This window comes from Hypanus sabinus, chromosome 25 (genome assembly GCF_030144855.1).
Source record: "Hypanus sabinus isolate sHypSab1 chromosome 25, sHypSab1.hap1, whole genome shotgun sequence".
Taxonomy (NCBI): domain Eukaryota; kingdom Metazoa; phylum Chordata; class Chondrichthyes; order Myliobatiformes; family Dasyatidae; genus Hypanus; species Hypanus sabinus.
Genome location: NC_082730.1, coordinates 15340505 through 15366200, shown reverse-complemented (window position 1 = coordinate 15366200; position 25696 = coordinate 15340505). Strand labels below are relative to the sequence as shown.

The 25696-nt window shown below is 41.0% G+C and overlaps 2 protein-coding genes across 2 annotated transcripts in view; both read right to left on the bottom strand.

The window, feature by feature from the left end:
* The window catches only part of LOC132380899 (uncharacterized), a 179259-nt gene extending 159747 nt beyond the window's left edge, over positions 1–19512 (bottom strand). Inside the window, 6 exon segments of the mRNA XM_059949817.1 lie at positions 1371–1551; positions 8096–8301; positions 8304–8414; positions 12251–12571; positions 17940–18002; positions 19461–19512. Of these exon segments, the coding sequence (XP_059805800.1) occupies positions 1371–1551; positions 8096–8301; positions 8304–8414; positions 12251–12571; positions 17940–18002; positions 19461–19512 (934 nt within the window).
* A 1023-nt stretch (positions 19513–20535) lies between these two features.
* LOC132381037 (polymeric immunoglobulin receptor-like) overlaps positions 20536–25696 on the bottom strand; it is a 61385-nt gene continuing 56224 nt past the window's right edge. The window contains exons 10-11 of the mRNA XM_059950149.1: positions 21912–22002; positions 20536–21712 (exon numbers count right to left, since the gene is read on the bottom strand). Of these exons, the coding sequence (XP_059806132.1) occupies positions 21662–21712; positions 21912–22002 (142 nt within the window). The 3' untranslated portion in view covers positions 20536–21661. The remainder of the gene's footprint in view (positions 21713–21911; positions 22003–25696) is intronic.

Genomic DNA, 25696 nt, shown 5'->3' with positions numbered 1-25696 from the left:
GACATAGGAGGAGAATTAGGCCATTTGGCCCATACAGTCTGCTCCATTATTCCATCAAGGCTGATTTATAATTCCATTCTATTTCGAGAAATCATTCTCCTGATTTCTTCCCATAATCTTTGATACCTTTCCTAAGAAATAAGCTATTAAGCTACACTTTAATTATATCCAGTGACTTGGCCTCAAAAGCCATGTATGGTATTGAATTTCACAGATGCGACACACACTGGCTACAGAAAATCCTCCTCATCTCTGTTCTAAATGTATGGAGTCTGTACATCCTCCATATGGACTGTGTGGTGTTTTCCCAGTTGGTCCTGTTTCCTCCCACAGTCCAAAGACAGACTCATTAGCAGAATTGGTCTTTGCAGAGTCCCCTGTGATTAAGTTACAGTTGATTGGATTTGTCGAGAGTTCCATTGGTGTTGTGGCCCAAAGGGCCAGAAGGACCTACTCTGTACTCTATCAGGAAAGAAATAAAATAAAAGGAGGCCCTTGCATTATGAGGCTGATTTTTCAGGCATGATTTCCCCATAAGGAAGTACCCCAAAATCTTGTTCTTAATAATGGACTCCAACACCTTCCCAACCACTGATGTCATGCTAACTGGTCAGCAATTTCCTCTCTTTTGCCTCCCTCCTTTCTTAAAGAGTGGAGTGATATTTCCAATTTTCCAGTCCTTTGAATATTCCGGAGTCTAATTATTCTGGAATGGTCACCACGAATGCCTCAACAATTTCTTTATATAATTCTTTCAGAACCTTGAGGTGTAGATGGTCTGGTCCAAACAATTCACGTACCTGTAGATCCCTCAGCTTCTCAAGCACCTTCTCCTTAGTAATAGCAACCACACTCAAGCATGCCCCCTGACATTGCTAAATTTCTGTCAACCCCACCAATATTTGCAATATTATAAGCTGTTCGTTTTGCTTTAATGTCTCACAACTCTACACATATACTAGTCCTTTCAAACCGTACAGAAAAGTATGAAAGGAATGTTCTCGAATTGTCTGGAAATGCAAGTACAACAATGTTTGTGATGATCCACATCTTCCTGGAGGAAGTGATGGACTTAACTGTTCACTGCACTTCATTTCTACCCTATGGATGCTGCAATGTTTATACAAATGCAAAGAAATTCCTTACCCTCACTAGAAGTATAAGAGTAGCAGTAACAGAGCAACAAAAAGAAATATTTAAATGTATGCTCCCTTGAAATTAGAACTTACTGGTGCCATTGATTTCTGTCACATAACTGCAGATTTCTCCGTTGTTGAAGACGGTCACTTTAACCATTCCACTGGATTTTGCTCCCTTCTAATTCGAGGCACTGCAGTAATATTGATGGTGCTGCTGGTTGAAGGATTGACAATGTAGAGCCAATTCATTGGTATCTGAGATCTTTCTATATCCAGATGAGGTTTGTTCATACCATCTGTACTGAATGGGAAGGGATCCCTGGAAGGACTCATAGGAAAGTGATACAGAGTTCCTGAGATGTGAGACATTTGCTGGTGACAGGTATCGAAGCACAGGAACAGACACAGGTTCTGTGGGAAAGAATTAAACAATCAGATACTGAATGAACATCTGAAAATCAAACGTTCTTTTGACACTTTATTAGGTATAAATTTTCACCTGCTCATTAATGCAAATATCACAGGTACGCTCGAAGACAGAAAGGATGGTAGAGTACAGGCACTGTGGTGTACAAAGGCAGTTGAAAATCTAGTCGTGAAGTAAAGAAAAGCTTATGAAAAGTTCAAAAAACTAGGTAATGATAGAGTTCTAGAAAATTTTAAGGCTAGGAAGAAGTTTAAGAATGAATTTAGAAGAACCAGAAGGGGCCATGAGAAGGTCTTGGCAAACAGGATTAAGGAAAACCCCAAGGAATTCTACAAGTATGTGAGCAGCAAGGGAACCAATCAAGTGTGACAGTGGAAAAGTGTGTATGGAACCGGAGAAGGGAGCAAGGGTACTTAATGAATACTTTGCTTCAGTATTCACTACGGAAGAGGATCTTGGCCATTGTAGGGATGACTTACAGTGGACTGAAAAGCTTGAGCATTTAGACATTAAGGAAAAGGATGTGCTGGAGCTTTTGGAAAGCATCAAGTTGTATAAGTCACCAGAATCGGAGGAGGTATACCCTAGTCTACTGTGGGAAGCGAGGGAGGAGATTGCTGAGCCTCTGGCAATGATCTTTGCATCATCAATGAGGATGGCAGCGGTTCCAGAGGATTGGAAGGTTGCAGATATTGTTACCTCATTCAGGAAAAGGAGTAGAGATAGCTCAGGAAATTATAGACCTGTGAGTCTTATTTCAATGGTTGGTAAGTTGATGGAGAAGATCCTGAGAGGCAGGATTAATGAACATTTGGAGATGCATCATATGATTAGGAATAGTCAGCATGGCTTTGTCAAAGCCATGTCATGCCTTGCATGCCTAATTGAATTTATTGAGGATGTGACTAAATATATTGATGAAGGTAGAGTAGTAGATGTAGTGTATGTGGATTTCAGCAATGCATTTGACAAGGTGCCCCATGCAAGGCTTAAATAGACAATAAGGAGGCATGTGATCCAAAGGGACCTTGCTTTATGGGTCCAGAACTAGCTTGCCCACAGAAGGCAAAGTGTGATTGTAGACAGGTCATATTCTGCATGGAGGATGGTGACCAGTGGTATTCCTTAGGAATCTGTTCTGGGACCCTTTCTCTTCTTGATTTTTATAAATGACCTAGATGAGGAAGTGGAGGTTAGGGTTAGTAAATTTGTTGATGACGCAAAGGTTAGAGGTGTTGTGGATAGAGTGGACGGGTGTCAGAGATTACAGTGGGACATCGATTGGATGCAAAACTGGGCTGAGAAGTGGCAGATGGAGTTCAACCCAGATAAGTGTGAGGTGTTTCATTTTGGTAGGTCAAATATGATGGCTGAATATCGTATTAATGGAAAGACTCTTGGCAGTGTGGAGGATCAGAGGGACCTTGGGGTCCGAGTCCATGGGACACTCAAAGCTGCTGCGCCGGTTGAATGTGTGTTTAAGAAGGCATATGGGGTATTGGCCTTCATCAATCGTGGGATTGAGTTGAAGAGCTGTGAGATAACGTTACAGCTATAGAGGACACTGGTCAGACACCACTTGGAGTAATGTGCTTGTTCTGGTCACCTCACTACAGGAAAGATGTGAAAACCATAGAAAGGGTTCAGAGGAGATTTACAAGGATTTTGCCTGGATTGGCGAGCATTGCTGATGAGAATAGGTTGAGGGGACTTGGGGTGTTTTCACCTTTGAGCGGCAGAAGATGAGAGGTGACCTGATAAGCTGTATAAGATGATGAGAGGCATTGATCGTGATGATTGTCAGAGGCTTTTTCCCAGGGCCGAAATGACTAACATGAGTGGGCATAGTTTTAAGGTGTTTGGAAGTAGATACAGAGGAGATGTCAGGGATAAGTTTTTTATGCAGAGAGTGGTGAGTGTGGGCTGCCGCAACGGTGGTGGAAGCGGATACATTAGGGTCTTTTAAGAGACAGCTGGATAGGTCTATGGAGCTTAGAAAAATAGAGGGCTATTAGTAAGCTGAGGTAATTTCTAAATTAAGTACATTTTCAGCACAGCATTATGGGCCGAAGAGCTTGTATTTAGTTGTAACTTTTGTTTACAGATTGTCACGTACCACAGAACAATTGTGGTACTGTTGTTTTTTTTCATCAAACATCCTGCTGCCTTCTTCCTTATTCTTATTTCTGTTACTTCTCTCTGAGGACAGATAGGTCTTGGTGGGATCTCTGTAATTAAAATGGTTTGGACTTTGTTTCTTCTGATTGGTTTCCTACCTGGTCAGTGAAATATAGCACTGGACAACTGCATAATCAGGGCTGACCTTCCACTGCAGTACTGAGGGAGAACAGCAGAGTTGAACTTTCAGTTACTTCACCTTATGCCGCCTTTGAAATGTCCACAAAGATCTCAGACTCTGTCTGTGTGTTCATGTGTGTGTGTGTGTGTGTGTGTGTGTGTGTGTCTGTGCGTGTGTGTGTGTGTGTGTGTGTGTGTGTGTGTGTCTGTGCGTGTGTGTGTGCGTGCGTGCATGTGTGTGTGCGTGTGTATGTTCAGACTTGATAAACATCAGAAACAGACCCCTCATCATGTCTGAAACTGTGCCCTTTGGATCTGAAGCAACTCACACTCATCAGGTCTGGCAGTATCTACGGAAATGAATAAACTGTCGACATTTCTGATGAGGGTCTCAGCCTGAAACATCAACTGTTGATTTTGTTCCATAGATCCTGCCTGACCTGCTTATTCCTCCATCATTTTGTATATGTTGCTCTTGTTGTCCTGCATCCGCAGAATCTCTTCTGCTCCTGTTCTAATATTGGTCAGACAAATGTCATTGAGCATCAGAGAGTTATACAGTATGGGAACAGGCCCTTTAGCTCAATTCAGACACACTGACCAGCCTGAGCTCGCCCCACCCACTTGCATTTTCTCCATATCCGTTTTCAATACATGTGCTGGTATAGAAATCTTTTATTCATTTTTACTGTACCCACTTCTACCACTTCCTATATCAGCTCATTCCATATACCCACTACCCTCTGTGTGAAAAACATGCCCCAAGGCGCTTGTTATATCCTTCCACTCTCTTCCTCTACCTTTAGACCAAACCACTATAGAAAATAATACTGTGAACACTCACATTATCAATTCCCCTCATGGATTTATATACCTCAATAAACTCATCCCTCAACATCCTACCCTCCATGGAAAAAAAACTCAGCATATCAAGCCTCTCCTACTAACTCAAAACTTCGAATCCTGACAGCACTTTTTTGTAATCTTTCCAGTTCAAGGGCATCCTCCCTACAGCTTGGAGACCAGATCTGCACACAGTTCTCCAATTGTAGTCCCACCAATAACTTGTACAGCTGTAACATAATGTGCTAACTATCTTTCTCTATCCTCTAAACAATAAACGGAAGTATGCCAAACGGCTTTTTCACCACCATGTTTAATTCTGTCACCGCTTTTGAAGAGCTTTGTACTTTTGACACTTAGGTCTGATTGTTTTTACAACACACCACAGTCCCTGCCATTTACTGTGTAACCCTGTCCTAGCTTAACTTCTGAAAATTAATGCTTCACTATTGTCTAGGTTAAATTCCTGATCCATTTCACCTCCTACTTTTCCTGTTGAAAAATGCTGTTGTATTATTAGATAAGTTTCCTCATAATTTTCATTTCACCTACTAACTTACTAAACTGTCTGTTACCTTTTTACCCAAATTGCTAATATAGATAACAAGCAACAGTGGCCCCAGCAGTGATTACGGCAGCACACCACTGCTCACAGGCCTCCAGGATGAAAAACAACCCTCCAGCACGACTTTCTGATTCCTATCACTAATCCAGTTTTGCATGAGAATGACTGGTTCCTCTGTGAAAATGTTGTACAACACAGGGACCTGGTAGTACAAATGCATAATTCCCTGGAAGTGAAGACACAGAGACTGGGTGGTGAACAGTCATTCATGAAGGCAATCACTTCAGGAGTTATGATGTTATTTTACTGTTTACAGGAGCCTGGTGTGACAGCACTTGGAATAGAATGTGTAGTTCTGGGACCTGGTGTGCACAGGCTGTAATTAAGTTAGAAAAGATGCAGAAACAATTCACAAGGATGTTACAGAGACTGGAAAGTTTTGATGTAGAAAGAGGGACCAGATAGGCCAGGGCCTTTGTCCTTTGAGTGTTCAAGGCAGAGGGATGACCTTACAGAGACTTATTAAAGTGGTCATGCTAAGCTTGTCATAGATGGAGGTGGAAGTGGCGATAAAGTCTCATTAAGTATAAAGTGCTCCAAATGGTGTATGTCTCTAACAGCCTCTGATAACAAAGACCAACTCTTGGCCTTCAAGTGTGGCTTAGCTACTAGGCAAGTGGAACTGTTTCTATTGACAAGAGAAGGGACACAGGCAGACCACTGGTGCCTCAAAACCAGTTACTTTTGGCAGGTGGGGCTCGTCAGCCTTGGTCGGCAGTCTGCTTAGGAGAAGGAAAACTGATTTTAAACCTCTGCTGCCTTGAGGCCACACCCGCCCATGGGAAAGGTTTCGGGAGTAAACTATGAGGAAAAATTCTGGAGCTGGTATTACTAAGACACTTTGATGTTGTTTACAACTTCACTCAGGCAACCTCTGCGATGACACTGGTGCCAAGCCGTATCGGTGCCTGCACTTCCCTTTGACTACATCAGTGACATGGAGAGGGGGAACTCGCTGCATAGACAACAGCCAAATCTTGCCACCCAGGCTTGAGAGGACACAGTCCACCAGAGGGGCAAACTCATGATGCCCTGGGATCGATGGCTGACTACTACCAGATCAAAGTCATTTTTCCCAATACACGGGAGTCTGGAACAAGAGCACACAGTTTTAAAGTAGAAGGGAATAGATTTTAAAAGAATCTGAATGACAACTTTTTCACAGAGGGTGATGTATGGACCAAACTACCAGAAGCAATAGAGCACAACATTTAAAAACATTTGGATGGATGAATTGATTGGAAAGATTTCTGGTCATGCACGTGAAATGTAGAGCAACAGGAATAGCTCAAGTAGACAATTTGATCGGCAAGTTGGGCCAAAGGGCCTTCCTCAGTGCTGTAAAACTCCATGACTCCAAGGCAGAAAGACAAAAAGTAAGTGTCAGATTCCCACCAGCTTAACATGTGTTCTTGGCAACATGCTGGAGTCTGCAATGAAGGAATTAATATTTAGTGATTTAAAGTAGCTTAATCTAATCAAATGAAGTCAAAATGGTTTCGGGAAGGTTAAATTATCTTTGAGGCATTTATTAGATTTCATGATATTTGGAGAGGTATGTTAGCATGGATTAAAAACAAGCTATTGAATCAATAAAAAGAGTCAAAATAAGTGGATCTTATTCATGCTCAGAAAATGTATATTGTGAACTGCTTGAAGTTTCCACATTTGAATGTTTCCTTCTTTGTCCTCAAGATTTACTTAAATAACTTGAAGAGAAAGCAAATTGTCAGATGTCCAAATTCGACTACAGGAACCATGAATCGGTTTTCTGTCTGACACCATTGTATTTTGTGTGGTTCTTATGGGTTCTGGTAATACATCCTGAGGGTTGTGGTTTGGTAGGGACAGACAGGTATTCAGGCTTTGACCTAGTTAGTTAGTTAGTTCAGTTTAGTTGAGGGGGAGTGAACTGGTGATAATATATATTTTTTTTTACCACCACTTCATAATTTCCCTGATTTGGTTACGCTAATTTTGAATATCACTGTACAAGATAATTTGTTTTACTGTTTTCAAAATAAAGAATCAAAATACTTTCTTCAACTTGGAACACAGTTATTTGGAAATGCACCACATAGCGTCGAGTCCCTCACTCTCTAAGTTTTTCGTTGGTTTCAAGTAACCATTATATTGCCAATGACATAAAAAAGTGTGGGTTGATGATGATATCAGGGCTCTCCAAATGTGTCTCGATAGATGAATGTGGAGCCAAGACAGGGCCATTGGGACAGTATGAGGTTATGAACCTCAATATTAGTAACCTAAAAAAGACTTATCTACAGTATGTTAAAAAAAACTGCAAATGAGAGAAACAAGTGGAAAAAAAGTTTTTGCATGACTGTTTGTAAGAAAAGCAAATGATGTAGAGTCCTTTATTGCAAGAGGTTTGGAGTTTTGATAGAATGAATTCCTGTTGCATTGCAGGCAGTGTTGTTGAGAGTGTGCCTGGAGTAGTCTGCGTAATTTTATTCATCCAGATTAAGGATGGATATACTGATTGGAGGAAGTTCAGAACAGATTTATTGGGATGACTTCTGACTATTGGACCCACAGCTCCAATCTGCTAATTAAATTTGCCGACAACATTACCTTATCTCAAATAATAACAAGAGAGGGGACATGAGAGGGGATTCTTTATCCTTGTCAACTCACCGCAAGGCTCTTACTGTTGTGGAGCTTCAGGATATTCCTGCTGCACTGACTGTTCCCAGAGAAAACATGAATCAGACATTTCAGTGAAGACATCAAGTCAAACCTATCATCAGATACTTGGAGATGCACATCAAAAACTGGATGACTGCCAGATGTTGTAATTCCACATCTGTCAACTCCTTTATCATTAGAGACAAGCTTCTCCATAGTAACAGTAAATATTCTCTGGGCTGTGTTATCTCTGATTGTCATTCTTCCATACTGTTCATTTTGGTCATTTGTATTCACTAACGATGTGCACTGATGTGCACTGATGATCCCACATACTTTGTGTGTGAACGGTACATCGGTGCATAGTGACAACCGATTGTGACCGCTCTTCCCACAACTCCTCTTACTTTATCTTCTGCCCATAAAGCACCTGAAACTGAGGGAGAAGTTTCTCAGAAAATGCACAGGAAAAATCAAATCAACACATGGAGATTCAAGATTCTATATCAGTTCATGTAATTTCCTGTACAAAGGTGTAAAGGAGAACAAAATTATTATCACATTGGATCTGACACAAAAGATAAGACATGCAATCATAATAATAAAAAAAAGATATTTTATTTAAAGCTGTCACTGTGTTCTAAGGAATCTGCCAGACTCTTTATTGCTATAATTGAATTCCACATGGACTGAGAAGACAACAGCATCGTCCCTCATCACGTGCTCACAGTTCTTCACAAGTACAGATTTTTATTTGATTGGAGCCACTAATGTCACTGCCCATGAATGTCTCAGTGTGTTTCCACATTTCTGAGTCAATAGATTACTGATCTAGTCTCATTCCAGACAGGTGAGCATAAGGTCAGCGGTGGATAAATTACTGGAGGTGATTGTGTGAGGCAGGATCTACCTGTATTTGCAAAGGAAAGATCTGATTTTGGATAGTGAATGTGATTTTATGCATGGGAAGTCCTCTGTCAATAATATTTGACTGAGTTCTCTTTGAGAGATGATCAAAGGAACTGATGAGGACAGGACCTTAGAGTTTAGCAGTTGAGTTTAGCAAGGCTGATGAACATACCTTGTACAGTAGACTGATCTGGAATGTGAGATCTCATGGTAAGCTCGCTGGATGGATACTGAATAGGCTTGGTGGAAGGAGTCAGATTGTGGTGGTGGAGTGTTGGTTTTCTGACAAAGTCAGACTTTATCACCAGTGGTGTGCCAATGGGATCAGTGCTGTTATTTGTTAACCACTCTTATTTGTTATCAGTATTAATTATTTGTAATTTTATTGTATGTGGCATGATTCATAAGTTATGGGTGACAAGTAGTGCAATGGACAGAGGAAATACGTTTACAAGAGGATCTTGAAAAAGAGCCCAATACTCAGTGCCAGCAAGTTCCCCCCACCTGAGCCTGTCCTGTCTGCTTGCATTTGACCCGTCTCCCTCTCTTCTCGGTACTACCATCAGGTGGAGGGTGCAGGAGTCTTGGGTCCCACACCACAGGGCTCATCAACAGTTGTTGTCCAGCAGTAATCAGGCTCCTGGATTAGTTTCACTCACCAGAGCTCTGAACTGACTCTGCAGCTGTGAACTCACTTTCAGGGACTCTGCCTCTCATGTTCTAAGTATTATTTGTTTACATATTTTTATTATTTGCACTATTTGTCATGTTTTGCATATTGGTTTTTTGTCAGTCTTTGTTGTGTGTGGTTTTACATGGATTCTATTGTGTACTTTGTTTTACTGGCAAGTTATGTTGGATAATCAGTCTTTATTCCAGGGTAGGGGAGTAGAAAACTAGAGACCCTTGGCTTAAGGAGTGAGGAGAAATTCTTAGAGAGCCTGGAGCCGTATACAACCTTGAGATTTACCTCCTTCCAGGCAACCATAAAACAAAAATAATAATTGAACCCATGGTTTATTTTCCTTGTTTTAATCATGAAATACAGCAGCTTTGTTCATATCGTACGTAAAGTTAAATAGAAGTAATGGATTCGCTGCTCATGTCTCAAAGTGAGTGAGGTTTTTTATTCAACAACCAGAAACTCAGTTTCAGCAGTTAGTAATATACCTGGGCTGCTCAGATAGTCACAAACTAGAGATGACTAAAGACAATGAGACCATAAGACACAGGAGGAGAATTAGGCCATCTGGCCCATACAGTCTGCTTCACTATTCCATCAAGGCTGATTTATTATCCCACTGAATTCTATTCTCCTGATTTCTCCCCATAATCTTTGATGCCTTTCCTAAACTATAAACTATTAAGCTACACTTTAATTATACCCAATGATTTGGCCTCAAAAGCCATGCATCGTATTGAATTCCACAGATTCAATACCTGCTGGCCACAGAAAATCCTCCTCATCTCTGTTCTAATGTACGGAGTCTGTACATCCTCCATGTGGAAGGTATGTGGTCTCCCTGGGTGGTCCTGTTTCCTCCCACAGTCCAAAGACAGACTCATTAGGAGAATTGGCCTTTGCAGATTGCCCTGTGATTAGGTTACATTTAATTGGGTTTGACGAGAGATCCTTTGGTGTTGTGGCACAAAGGGATGGAAGGACCTACTCTGTACTCTATTAGGAAATAAATAAAATAAAGGGACGTCCTTGCATTCTGAGGCTGATATTTCAAGCATGATTTCCCCAATAGGAAACCATGTTTGATCATATACCTCCAAGTACCCCAAAATCCTGTTCTTAATAATAGACTCCCACATCTTCCCAACCACTAAAGTCACGTTTACAGGTTGTCAAATTCCTTCCTTTTGCCTGCATCCTTTCTTAAAGAGTGGTGTTGATATTTCCAATTTTCCAGTCCTTTGAACATTCCAGAATCTAATTATTCTTAAAAGATCACCACTAATGCCTCCACAATTTCTTTATATAACATCTTCAGGACTTTGGGCTGTAGTCTGTCTTGTCCAAGTGATTGATCTACCTTCAGATCTCACAGCTTCCTAAGCACCTTCTGCTTAGTAATAGCAACCACACTCATTTCTGACCCCTGACATTGCCAAATCTCTGTCATTCCCAATAATATTTGCAATATTATAAAACCTTCCTTTTGCTTTCATGAGAATGACACTGTCTCACAACTGAACACCTACTTTAGGCTTTTCAAAGTAAACTATTAATGGAATGTTCTCAATCAGTCTGGATGCATAAGTCCAACTGTGTTTGAGATGTTCCACATCTTCCTGGAGGAAGTGACAGACTTAACTGTTCTCTGCACTTTATTTCTACCCCATGGAGACTGCAATGTTTAGCTTCTACAAATGCAAAGATATTCCTTACCCGCACCAACAGTATAAGAGCTGCAGTAACAGAGTAACATAAAGAAATCTTTAAATGTATCCTCCCTTGAAAGGAGAACTTACTGGTGCCATTGATTTCTGTCACATAACTGCAGATCTCTCTGTTGTTGAAGACAGTCACATTAACCATTGCACTGGATCTTGCTCCAAACCAATTCTAGGCTCCGCAATAATATTGATGGTGCTGGTGGATGAAGGATTGGCAATGTAGAGTAAGTTCATTAATGCAAATATCTAATCAATCAATCATGTGGCAGCAACTCAGCCCATAAAAGCATTCAGAAGTATTCAAGAGGTTTAGTCAATGTTTAGTCAATGTATCAGAATGAGAAAGAAATGTGATCTAAGTAACTTTGACCATGAAATCATTGTTGGGACCAGACAGGGTAGTTTGAATATCTCAGGTTCTATTCATCTCCTGGGATTTTCACACACACCTGTCTCTAGAGTTTACAGAGAATCGAGCTAACAACATGAAATAACATCCAGAGAGCAGTAATTCTGTGAACAAAATGCCTTGTTAATGAGAGATGTGAGAGGAGAATGTCCGGACTGGTTCAAGCTGACAGTAATTCAGAACCAGGCGTTACGACAGTGGTGTGCTGAAGAGTATCTGAAGGTGCAGCACGTCAAACCTCGAAGTGGATGGGACACAGAAGCAAAAGACCATGAACATACACTCCATGGCCACTCTATTATGTACAGGAGATGCCTAATAAAGCAGCCACTAATTGTTTAAAGGCAGCAACTTTTCAGATATTTCTCACATGATTAGTGGCTTTCAGGAGAGAATGAAATAGTGACCGGGGTCAGTGACCTGCTGTTTAGAGGGAAACATTTGGCACTGATATTAATGCAGAGATAGTGAGGGATGGACAGGGTCTGGACAAAGATCATGAGACACTTATTTTATGAAAGGCAGAAATCAATCACTGAGAAACCTACCATCAGATACTTTTAGTTCTAAATTAAATCTTGTATCGACACCTGGTATTGAAATTCCACAGCCGTACCATCCTGTATCTCCAGAGTGAAGATCCTCCATAGTAACAGTAAATATTCCCCATTCCGGGTTATCTGTGATTGACACTCATCCACTCTGTCCATGTTGCCTTTTTGTTTCCACTAAAACTGAACACAGTGTAGTCCATCCATGGCACCAATACTTTGTGTGCCAACGGTACTTTTCTTCATAGTGACAATCGATTGTGATCGCTCTTCCCACAACTCCTCTTACAGATTTCTCTGCCCACAATGCACCTGAAACTGAGGGAAGCATTTACAGATTTGAGGAGAAAGTAACAACTTAATGCAACACATGTTTTTGAACATGATGGTGAAAACAGGTGCAGGTCATGCTCAGCAAGTGGACAATCACACCGCAGCCAAAGATTTTGGCTTGAGGTGCTTTCAGTGCGGTTACTCTGTCAGTCGTGTCAGTGATCTCTCCCCTGTCTCAGTACACTTCCCACTCCAGAGTCCTGAGCAAAAACCGAGGATTGATATTCCAGTGCAGTACTGAGGGAGAGTGGCAGTGCAGACAGCGTGTGCTGAATCCATGGAATTCAATACCATACGTGGCTTCTGAGGCCCTGAAAGTTTTGAAAGTGTTGAACTTTCAGTTACTTCAGAATGTCCACACAGGTCCCAGCTATTTCAGAGAGTGTGTGTGTGTGTGTGTGTGTGTGTGTGTGTGTGTGTGTGTGTGTGTGTGTGTGTGTGTGTGTGTGTGTGTGTGTGTGTGTGTGTGTGTGTGTGTGTGTGTGTGTGTGTGTGTGTGTACAATTTTATAAACTTCACAGAGAAACCCCTCATGATGTCTGAAACTGTGCTCTTTGGATCTGAAGCAAATTTTAAATATTGTGCCTATCAAGTATTTTTATGTGTAGTTAGAAGGTGGTGCAACAGTGGTCATTAGTACTTTAGTGCTGGAAATCCATGTGTGATTTCAATAACTGTTGGGATACATTGAGCATTTAAATCCAATTTATTATATCTGGAATTATAAAAGATGTATCAATAACAATAATGACGAACCACATATCAATAATGATGAAGATCAACTATCAGACTGTCAAAACCCCATCTGGATCAGAAAGGTCTTTAGGTACAGAAATCTATTTTCCCCACCCACCCTCGTTTATCTTTGACTTTCAGACCTGGTAATGTTCTTTACTAATTGCCCCACTGGAATGGCCCAGGAAAGATACTGATTTCAAGACAATAACATTGGTTGTCACACTGATCCCTGCAAAGTGAAATCAGATTCCAGCAATGGTAGAACTGATGTTCCTGCTCAGGGGATTTCTCCACGTGGACATATTCTCCCCACACCTGGTTCCACACTGTTCCTCTTTTCTCCTTATCTGCTTCCATCTCTCACCCACCTCTGAAAGCAGTGTCTGCTCTTTGAAGGAAACGTTAAAACTCACCTCTTCTGAATTCTGTTCCATCTGTTGATGCAATTTCAAGAGCCCTGATGGAATTTCACTTTGCTACAGTTAAATGTGAGGGGAAACCAAGTGAATGGAATTACACAGTCACAATGGAGAAAAATCCTTGTCAGATCTGTTCTTAAACCAAATCAACTCCATTTTGACAGGAAATTGTCTGTGTTAAGTAGATGACCCCTGTAGTTTTCTATTTCTCATAGAATCATAGGGCACAGTAAATGGGCAGGTCACACATGTCCAAGGAGAAGACACTTCTATCTTACCTAGCTCAGCTCCATGGTCTCCCTTTCCCCTAACCCTACATACCTTTGCTCAGATTCTGTGTCTCTAGCATCACAGTATCCCTGTTCACCAGGTTAGATCGTTCCATGTCAGTCGAAGAGTAATCTATCCAGATTCATGCTGTGCAATTCCCTGGGGCAGATGAAGTCTGAGGAGATTATCAGTACAAGGGATAACAATTCTCACACGTCACACATGTTGGAGAAGTAATATGGAATCAGAATGAGAATCAATTTTAAAAATCACCAACGTACTGTATGTCGTGAAATTAAGCATGGCAGTTCTAAATGGGAATATTCGATGATTACCATTGGAGCTATACACAGATTCTTGGTGCCATCTTGAATTTTAACTGAACAAAGTTAATTGTTTATCTTCAACTTCATTGCAAACACTGGAAAATCTGCAGACACTAGAAATCCAAACCAACACACAGAAAATGCAGGAGGGGACTCAACAGGTCAGGCAGCATCTGTGGAAATGAATAGATCGTCAACATTTTCGGCCGATGCTCTTATTCAGGTCTAAGAAGGAAGTTGGAAGCTGTCTGAATAAAAAGAAGGGGGAGAGGAGGAAGGCTATCTGGAAGGTGATCGGTGAAACCAGGTGGATGGGAATGGTGTTAAAGGCTGTAAAAAAAGGAATCTGATAGTAGGGTAGAGTGAACCAAAGGAGAAATGGAATGAAAAGGGGACCCAGGGGAAGTAAAAGACAAGAAAGAAGAGAAGAATGGCCTCAATCCAAAGTGTAAACTATCTGTTCATTTCCATAGATTCTGCCTGATCTGTTGAGTTCCTCTAGTATTTTGTACGTGTTGCTTTTGATTTCATTTTAGTGCAAGGGTTGTGGTGATACATGAATGTGGCTGATTTATGTTTTCCTGAATTTTTGTTGCTGACTTTACAATTGTTTATAAACAGTTAATTTCACATTGCGTATGATACACCATCAATAACTCTAGGAGACTGGAAGTGAACAATAGGCTTTTACTAACAGCGAAAAGGGAGCACTACCATGTTGAAGACTAAGGGAGGAGCAGTGTGCCAATCGCCTTTATACAGGGGTCTGTGGGAGGAGCCACAGGAGCTGTCAGCAGAGGGGCGTTTCCAGACAGGTATACATAGTTTACCACAGCGTATAAAGAGATAAATGATAAAATTATTCAGTATAGATGGAGAGCTTTTGTAATTTTGGGTTTGTTACATTTGTTTTAGGGGAAAACAGTGCAGTATATTAGCTGTGAATGTATATCTGCTTAAATTCTGTACTTTGTATAGTATGAGTGCTGACTCTGTTGCATCAGTCACTGCTGTCATCTGTGTAATGTTCACCCTCAGTGAAGAATGTGGTCAGAACTTCTGTTTTTTTACATTTGTCTTACCAAACAGAATATAGAGAAGTAACAACAAATGCTACACATTGGACTAGTTCTCTTGTCTCTTCCTGCATTGCACCATCACTTCTTGGAAAACTTCTCAACAAACATGGTTCAATATGCTGATGAGAACAAGTGCAGAGATACAAAGCATCTTCAGCAAAGCATTATGTTTCAGCAACTAGGTCACTGAATAATAACAATTTGATGAAGAAAAGTCAAAAGTCCACTGAACCATTGTGTTTAAACCTGATCCCAATCCTGTGCATACCTGCAAATACAACGGTGGGATTGTAAAATGTTTTCTGCTCTTCTGTTGTTGAGAAATCATACAGACACTACAGCTTTATGAGGTATTGGTCAGACTGCATGTGAAGGAGGAGAAAACTTTTTGTAGGCTCTGTAGTTGTACTGTATGTGTCAAAGAGTCTCTAAATGTCCCTGTTGTATCAGGCTCTACCACCATGTCTGCGGTGTAGTCCAGGGACCCAACACTCCGTGTAAAAAAATACTTGCCTCTTACATCTCCCTGAAACTTTCTTCCGCTCACCTAAAATGGATGTCCTCTGGTATTGGTCATTGTCACCATGAGAAAGAGGTGCTGGCTGTCCACTCAAGTTATGCTCTATACTCCATAATACAATGATTGAACCAGAGTTTTATCGAGCTGTAACCTCGTGGTTCTTAAATTCAGTCCCTTAACCTACTGAAGCCCAGCACATCCTATACCATTTTAACACCCTTTCAAATTGTACAGCAACTTTGGGGAATTTACAAACTTGGAACTGAATATCACTCTGGACCTCCACATTGTTAAGAATTCTGCATTAACTTCTTACAATCTGCATTCAAGTTTGATCAGCCAAAGTGTATCGCTTCACATTTTTTAGGCTAAACTCCAGTTGCCATTTCACACCCCAGCACTTCAACATTTCTATGTCGTCTTGTAACTGACAATAACCTTCTCTACAATCCCACACACGGACAATCCTTGTGTCATTTGTGAACATATGTACATACTTCGGACATTTGAATTAAGTAACATTACCGGGGCCTCATCAGATGAAGAAGTGTCCATAAATCAGGAGTTTATAACCTGGGACTGAACTGTATCGTCTTTTATCTCACACGTCATTCTTCTGCCGAGATCAACTTTCAAATCTGACAGCCTTCCACTTTTTATCCAAATCTGAGGAGGGGTCTGTGACCTGAAACTGAGTTCAATGAAGGGATGTGGCCCAAAACATCAATTGCTTATTCATTTCTGTAGATTCTGCCTGATCTTCTGAGTTCCTTCAGCACTTGGGTGTACTCCGTCAGCGTTTAGGAGTGAGATTCAAAATTGGGCTGAATTGCATCACAACAGCTATCTCTCACTGAGATTCAGCAAAACCAAAGAGCTGATTATTGACTGCAGTATGAGGCATCCAGAGGTCCATGAGCCAGTACGCAGCAGGGGATCAGAGGGTGAAAAGGTCAGTAACTTTAAATCCTTGGCATTATCATTTTAGAGCAACTGTCCTGGGTCTAGCTTATAACTGTCATCACAAAGAAAGTACAGCAGGGCATTATTTATTTAAAAGTTTTCAAAGATCAAATTGACATCCGGAACTTTGAAAAAGTTCTATAGATGCACAGTGGAGAGTATTCTTACTGGTTGCATTACGGCATGGTATGAAAACACTAATGCTCTTGAATGGAAAACCTACAAAATGTAGTGAACACAGCCTAGTCCATCACAGGTATGCCCTGCACACCGTTAAGTGCATTGTCACCCTAGAAACATCATGAATCTCACAGTAGTATATTGTGACATGAATGTATTTTATAATAAAGTTACTTTGACTTTGACTAATGCAGCAGTTTGTCAAAGGCCTTCTGAAAATCCAAGTAAACTAGTTCCATTGATAGACAAAGTCTCCTTTCTCTATCCAGCCTGTTAATTCCTTAAAGAATTCCAATAGATTTGGTAGGGTAGAATTCTCCTTAAGGAAATCATGCTGACTTAGACCTATTTTATCATTTGCCGCCAAGTTCTTTGAAACCTCATTATTAATTATAGACTCTGACATCTTACCAACCACTGCAATCAGGCTAATTGGCCTGTAAGTTCCTGCCTTTTGTCTCTCTCCCTTCTTAAAGACAACAACGACATTTATAATTTTCCAGTCCTCTAGAACCATACTTGCAAAATCATTATGCATGCCTCCAGAATCTCTTCAGTTACCTCAATCAGAACCATGGATGCAGTCCAGGTAACTGACCCTGTTTCACAGTATCTTCCCTCCTATTTACACCATTTTCCCTCTCCACTCAGACTCAATGCAAGGTCTCAAGCCAAACCATTGACAATTACCTTCCTCCTGACAGACGCTGCATGGCCTGCTGAGTTCCTCCAGCTTTCTCTGAACTCCAGATTCTGACATCTTCAGTGTCTACACATATTCAAGCATTGTTCTGGATACGATGTAAGACCCCTAAATGAACATTATTACAAAAATGTCCCATGCCGGTTGTCACTCACCAGGTAGGAAACTAATTAGAAGAATCGAAATCCACATTGATTTATTCACGAGGCTGATCAGCACTTCACAGAGAGAAATTACTTTCAAATAAAAATAAGGAAGAAGAGGGCAGGAAGTCTGATCAGAAACCACAGTGAGCCAACTTAGGCTGACGTGATCATATGACAAGCAACACACAGAAAATTCTGGAGAAACTGAGCAGCTCAGGCAGCATCTATAGAAATGAACATAGAGTTGATGTTTCGGACTGAGCCCCTTTATCACGACTGAAAAGGAAGGGGAAAGACATCAGAATACAAAGGGTTGGTAAGGGGACACAGGCTAGCTGGAAGGTGATCAGTAAAGCCGTGTGGGTGGGTAAGGTAAAGAGCTGGAGAGGAAGGAATCTCATAGGAGAGGAAGGTGGACCATAGAAGAAAGGGAATGAGGCAGATAACCATGTGGAAGTGATAAGTTGGTCGGTTGAGGTAACAGGCCAGATTATCAAAAGCTCATCATTATACTTAACAATATAAAGGACAATTCCCAATGACTGATAGAAATGAAGAGAAAAATCAAATTGTGAGACACCAGCAACAGCAAATGTTATAATCTGATGCAAAACTAAATTGCTGGAGGTGTCATGAAGCAGGGGCTTAATCTAAAATTTTGACCACACTACATCTGTAGATGCTGACTGACTGCTTAAGTTCTTCCAGAAGCTTTTTTTCTTACCTGAGTTCAAATGTCAACCATGATGTGCCATCAAGAAAAGGGTTCATGGCAAAAAGTTAACTGAGGAAGAGAAAAGACATGATCAAAAGTTTCAGATGTTGTTCTGAACAAACATCAGAACTGGCAAGAAATGTAATGTAAATGAGTTTGACTGTAGAATGATTTTAGGTGCCAGATGGGGTAGTTTGCGTATCTCAGATACAGTTGATCTCCTGCGATTAGCACACACTACAGTTTCTAAAGTTACAGAGAATGATGCAAAACAAATTTTAAAAAAAATCTTGTGAGTGGCAGCTCTGTGGGTGAAAACGCCTTGTTGTCGAGAGAAGTCAGAGGAGAATGGTCAGACTGGTTCAAGTTGACAGGAAGGAGAGAGTATCTCAAATTACCATGTGATACAACAGTGGTGTGCAGAAGAACGTCTCTGAATGCATAGTACATTGAACATTGAAGTGGATGGTCTACAGCATTTGAAGACCTCGAGCATACAGTCAGTGATCACTTTATCAAGTACTCCTCTTGAGGGTATATTGAGTGTTATTTTGGATGTGAGTGGAATGGTTCCCCCCACACCCCCCATAAGTTTTCAATGGTGCAGGGGATTTAAATTAAACCCACAGGTGTAGCAGTTCTTGGAGAACTTGTATACCGAGACAGAGGGTTATATCATTGTGTAACATTGAACATTCATGTTAATAATGTTAAATTAATTCATGTTGAAATTTGGATGAATAGGTGAATACACTTTTAAAACAATTTAAGCTTTTATGCAATCATATCTACATCAAGCAAATAGCTCCAATTACCTCCCCCACGTTGCCGGTTTCTGCTGCTGATCCCTTTATTCTTGTCTGTCATGATTCCCATCAAAAATGGGATCATCGGCAGTCTGCATGAGTGGTCACAAGGTAAGCATTAATTCTACTTCTGCACAGTTACATAAAACTTGTATTGTGAACTTCAGCAATGTTCTTCACTTGTTGCAAACTAGAGTCATGGAGTCAGAGTGTGAAAGCATGGAAACTCTCCATTTGGACAAATTATAAACACCATCCACCTGCCTGCATTTTGCATTGGTTAGAGTAATTAACAAAATGTATATCATGCTGTTGGTTAGTTAATAGAACATGAAACAGTAAGAAACAGGAAAAGGTCTGCTCTGAATATGGCAAATAAATGAATCCATCTGTCCGTATATGTTCCGTATCGATATTCCAGAATGACAACTTCTTCCTTGATTGCCCCATCACATCAGAAAACTGTTCAGCAAACCACAGTACCCGGTGCTGATGAGAACAAGTGTGTGGATATGAATCACATCCTGTGTTTCACTGGTGGATTAGAGTTTCAACACCTTACAACAATTCAATGAAATGAGTAGAAATGCTGTTCAATCACATTTGCTCAAACCAAAGCTCAATCCTGTAAACTGAACAATGGAATCTTGCAATGTTTATCACTCTGTGTCTCTGAGGTGCTTTGTGATGCCCAATGATAGTGTAAGGCTCCATTTTGAGGCAATCCTTCCTGACGAGTATTGACAAGCTCAGGTTTAACAGGTCTGGATACATTAGTGGGGCAACTGCATCTGGAAGTATCTGTGGCTAATCAACACTCATGAGATAACTTTGACCTGAAGAGGTTATGAACTCAAAACAGACTATGGTCATATTGCATCACTTTCTCACAAATCAGGTGAAGGACGTTATGTCACCTGATCATTTGTACCTGATTAGAAATAAGTAATTATGTTTTCTAACTTCGTGATTCCAAAAATGGAGCTCTCTTTCTGTCATTTATAAATAGGATGATTTATTGTTCAATCTTGTCAATCTTGGGTTACAGTCACAGATCTGCTTTGAGATACACAACATTTCCTGTTTGGAATTTCCCACCCTGTTATCTAATACAAGATGCATCATCAACTCCTGATGAAGGGTTTTGGCCCAATACATCGTCACTACCTCCTCCCATAGATGCTGTCTGGCCTGCTGAGTTCTGCCAGCATTTTGTGTTTTTACAAGATGCATCATGTTGTGCATCACTCATTTAATTCAGTTCCCTATGTTACCTTCTATTGCTCTTTGTCCTTTAACACCCTTATACAGTGAAATCAATTGTACCCAGATTGAATAATTCTTCACAGCAATCAGTGTGCTATGGATCAATATTTCTGAACACGCAAGCAAAATAAGATGGTGGCATTTTCAATCATCGTGACTGTATTTTACTAATATCTTAAATATGTTGTAAGGTCTTTGTGCCGTGTGTGACTATTGGTACTATGTTTTGTACTTGGTCCCAGAGTAACGCTGTTTCATTTGTCTGTATTCATGTATTTTCCGGTATGGTGGTTGATTGACAATAAAAATTGAACTATAAACCATGAATATGTTCCTATCTGAAATGAATGCTGTGAATAATAGAAATACCCAGTAGGTCAGACAGCTTCTGAAGAGATAAAAGTCAAGCTAATACTTTATAAATTTGTTCTGATGGAATGTCAGAATGAGTGATTAACTGATTCCCTTTACTGAAGATTTACAGCTGTTGACAGCAAAGGGAAGTCTAGGATCTTGAATGTGATCTATTTCCCATGAATGCATTTCAGTTCGAAACAAAACCCCTTCTTGATAATATCAGTTTATGAAGAAACATCTTAATTATCATTCATTGGTTATTAGAATAAACAAATATCTTCTGGCATCTGAATCCATAGAACAAAGTTTAACAGTGTAAAAGGGTATTAATCAGTTCACAGTTATATAAGGTTTAACATTTTTGCTCAGTTTGGGAAAACTGCTGTAATATTGATATCAATGAGGGTAGTATGTTGGAGAAGGAACTCAAAAATTAAAGTCACTGCCATGAAAGATGACGACATTGTCTTGTTATTTTTTTATCTCCATGGAGTGAACAGTTAAATTCTCACACCGCAAAGTGGGCAGAAAACTAATATTTTGTCTTGATGCAAGATTCCAGCACAGTCAATGTAATCTGGGAGTCTTCACTTTAGCTCCTGGAGCACCAGGCTGTGAGGATCAGATTCATCACGTCTCTGCAAAAAGCAATGGCCAACCCATCAGATTCTTGGACAGTGAGAACTCTGCTTTATTTCATTCACTATGAAATTCTATCTGAAACAAGCATTCCATACATTGACATCAAGCATTCTGCACACAAGAGAGCATGTCAAAGCTGAGTTGTATCATGATCAGTATATTTAAAAACGATTCCACTGATGTCCATAAGCCTACCTTAGTTTCTCTTGTGAACCACATGACTGAAATCATGCTGATCATCAGGAGAGCGAAGAGCAGCCAACGACCCACCTTCCACATCATGAAACTGAGCAAAAGGGAAGAGATATAGAATCAGTGCAAAGAAATTGGGCGGCTTTGTGTTTGAAACATTTGCTTCCTGTTTCCACTGTAATATTAGTGGATTAGAGTGAGGTAAAGCAGCTGAGCCAGGGTGTTCAAACAGAAGACTAAACTATTGTTCGACTGAGAGAGAGAGAGAAAATAACCTCCGATCATCAGTTACAGATCTAATTACTGGGACATGGCTGCAGAAAAATGAGGACTGTGAATCAGAAATTGCAAAGTGAAAATAAATTTTGGAAAGGAAGAGAAGGAAATAGTGATGTGCAGAGATGTGATGATGATAAAGAGATACAATTGAAGGAAGTGGACACTGCCAAAAGGAAGAGAGTGATAGAGTCCATGTGGATAGATGCGAAAGACAAACAAATGACGTGTGACTGATGGTGAAAGGAAGAAGGGGCATGAAATAATGCAGACAAATTAGAATGATTAATATAGCGTTGTGGGGTGGAAATACATCTCTAACGACGGAGGAGTAAGACCCTAAGACAAAGGTGCAGAATTAGGCCATTCATTCCTTCGAGTCTGCTCTGCCATTCCATCATGGCTGATCCCAGATCCCACTCAACTACATATACCTGCCTTCTCGCCATATCCTTTGATGCCCTGAACAATCAGGAAACAATTGACATCCGCCATAAATAAACACACAGGCTTGGCCTCCACCACAAACTGTGGTTGAGCATTCCACAGATTTACTATTCTCTGGCTAAAAATGTCCTCCTTACCTCCAATCTAATGGGTCAGACCTCAATTTTGAGGCTGTGTCCTCCAGTTCTGGATACCTCACACCATAGGAAACATCCTCTCCACATTACCCCTATCTAGTCCTTTCTGCATTTGGTAGATTTGATGAAAATCCCACACTTCCTTCTAGATTCCATTTAGTACAGCACCAAAGCTGCCAGAGGCTCCTCATATGTTACGTCCCACTTTCCAGGAATCATCCTCGTGAACCTCATAGAAAACCTACAGCACAATTCAGGCCCTTCATCCCACAAAGTTGTGCCAAACATGTCCCTACCTTAGAAGTTACTAGGCTTACCTATAGCCCTCTATTTTACTAGGCTCCATGTACCTATCTGAAAGTCTCTTAAAATACCCTATCATATCTGCCTCCACCACCATTGCTGGCAGCCCATTCCACACACTCACCACTCACTGAGTAAAAAGCATCTCCTCTGTACCTACTCCCCAGCACATTAAACCTGTGTCTTCTTGTGGCAACCATTTCAGCCCTGGGAAAAAGCTTCTGACTATCCACATGATCAATGCCTCTCATCATCTTATACACCTCTATCAGGTCACCTCTCATCCTCCTTCACTCCAAGGAGAAAAGGCCAACTTCACTCATAAGGCATGCACCCCAATCGAGGCAACATCCTCGTAAATCTCCTCTGCATCCTTTCTATGGCTTCCACATCCTTCCTGTAATTAGGTGACCAGGACTGAGCACAGTACTCAAAGTGGGGGCTGACCAGTGTCCTATATAGTTTCAACAATAGCTCTCAGCTCATAAATTCAATTCCATGATTGATGAAGGCCAATACACCATATGCCTTCTTAACCACAGGGTCAATCTGTGCAGCTGCTTTGAGTGTCCTATGGACTTGGACCCCAAGGTCCCTCTGATCATCCACATGGGCTTACCATTAATACTATATTCTGCCGTCATATTTGACCTACCAAATTTAACTACTTCACACTTATCTGGGTTGAACTCCATCTGCTACTTCTCAGCCCAGTTTTGCATCCTATCAATGTCCCACTGTAACCTCTGTCAGCCCTTCACACTATCCACAACACCTCCAACCTTTGTGCCATCAGCAAACTTACTAACCCATCCCTCCACTTCCTCATCCATGTCATTTCTAAAAATCAGCAAGTGTAAGGGTCCCAGAACAGATTCCTGAGGCACATCATTGGTGATGGACCTCCATGGAGAATATGACCTGTTTACAATCACACGTTGCCTTCTGTGGGCAAGCCAGTTCTGGATCCACAAAGCAATGTCCCTTTGGATCCCAAGCCTCCTTACTTTCTCAATAAGCCTTGCATGGGTTACCTTATCAAATGCCTTGCTGAAATCCATATACGCTACATCTACTGCTCTTACTTCATCAATGTGTTTAGTCACATCCTCAAAAAATTCATTCAGGCTCGTAAGGCATGACCTGCCCTTGACAAAGCAATGCTGACTACTCCTAATCATATTATACCTCTCCAAATGTTCGTAAGTCCTGCCTCTCAAGATTTTGTCCATCAACTTACCAAACACTGAGGTAAGACTCACTGGCCCATAATTTCCTGGGCTATCTCTACTCCCTTTCTTGAATGATGGAGCAACATCTGCAACCATCCAATCCTCCAGAACCTCTCCCATCCCCATTGATGATGCAAAAATCATCGCCAGAGGCTCAGCAATCTCCTCCCTCACCTCCCACAATAGCCTGGGGTATATTTTGTCTGGTCCTGGTGACTTATCCAACTTGATGCTTTCCAAAAGCTCCAGCACATCCCCTTTCTTAATATCTACATGCTCAAGTTTTTCAGTCTGCTGCAAGTCATCACTACAGTCACTAAGATCCGTTTCCATAGTGAATACTGAAGAAATGTATTCATTAAGTACCTCTGCTATTTCCTCTGGTTTCATACACACTTTTGCACTGTCACACTTGATAGGTCCTATTCTTTCACGCCTTATCCTCATGCTCTTCAGATACTTGTAGAATGCCTTGAGGTTTTCCTTAATCCTGCTTGCCAAGGCCTTCTCATGGCCCCTTCTGGCTCTCCTAATCTCCTTATTAAGCTCCTTTCTAGTAGCCTTATAATCTTCTAGATCTCTATCATTTTCTAGCTCTCTGAACCTTTCGTAAGCTTTTCTTTTCTTCTTGACTGGACTTATTATGGCCTTTGTACATCACGGTTCCTGTACCCTACCATAACTTCCCTGTCTCATTGGAATGTACCTATATAGAATGCTATACAAATATCCACTGAATATTTGCCATATTTCTTCTATACTTTTCCCTGAGAATATCTGCTTCCAATTTCCTTCCTGATAGCCTCATAATTCCCCTTACTCCAATTTAATGCTTTTCTAACTTGTCTCATCCTTTCTCTCCAATGCTATTGTAAAGGAGATAGAATTATGATTACTATCTCCAAATTGCTGTCCCACTGAGAGAACTGACACCTGACCCGGTTCATTTCCCAATTTAGGCACCCACTAGTCTCATGAGAACATGGATTTGCACCTTGGAAGGTTTCCAGGGAACAGGCCTGGGCAGGGTTGTATGGGAGACCGGCAGTTGCCCAAGCTGTAAGCCTTCGCCTCTCCACGCCACTAATGTTGGTCAAGGGAAGGGCACTAGGACTCAAGCAGCTTGGCACTGTTGTCATTGCAGAGCAATGTGCTGTTAAGTGCTTTGGTCAAGCTGCCTCAGCTCAGGCTCAAACCAATGACCTTCAGATTACTAGACTGATGCCGTATCCACTAGGCCGTGCACCTACACAATGCAAAATTTCCCAATTTCCCAATACCAAATCAAGTACAGCCTCTCCTCTTGTTGGCTTATCTACATACTGTATCAAGAAATCTTCCTGAACACACTTAACAAACAACGCCCCATCTAAATCACTTGCTCTAGAGAGAT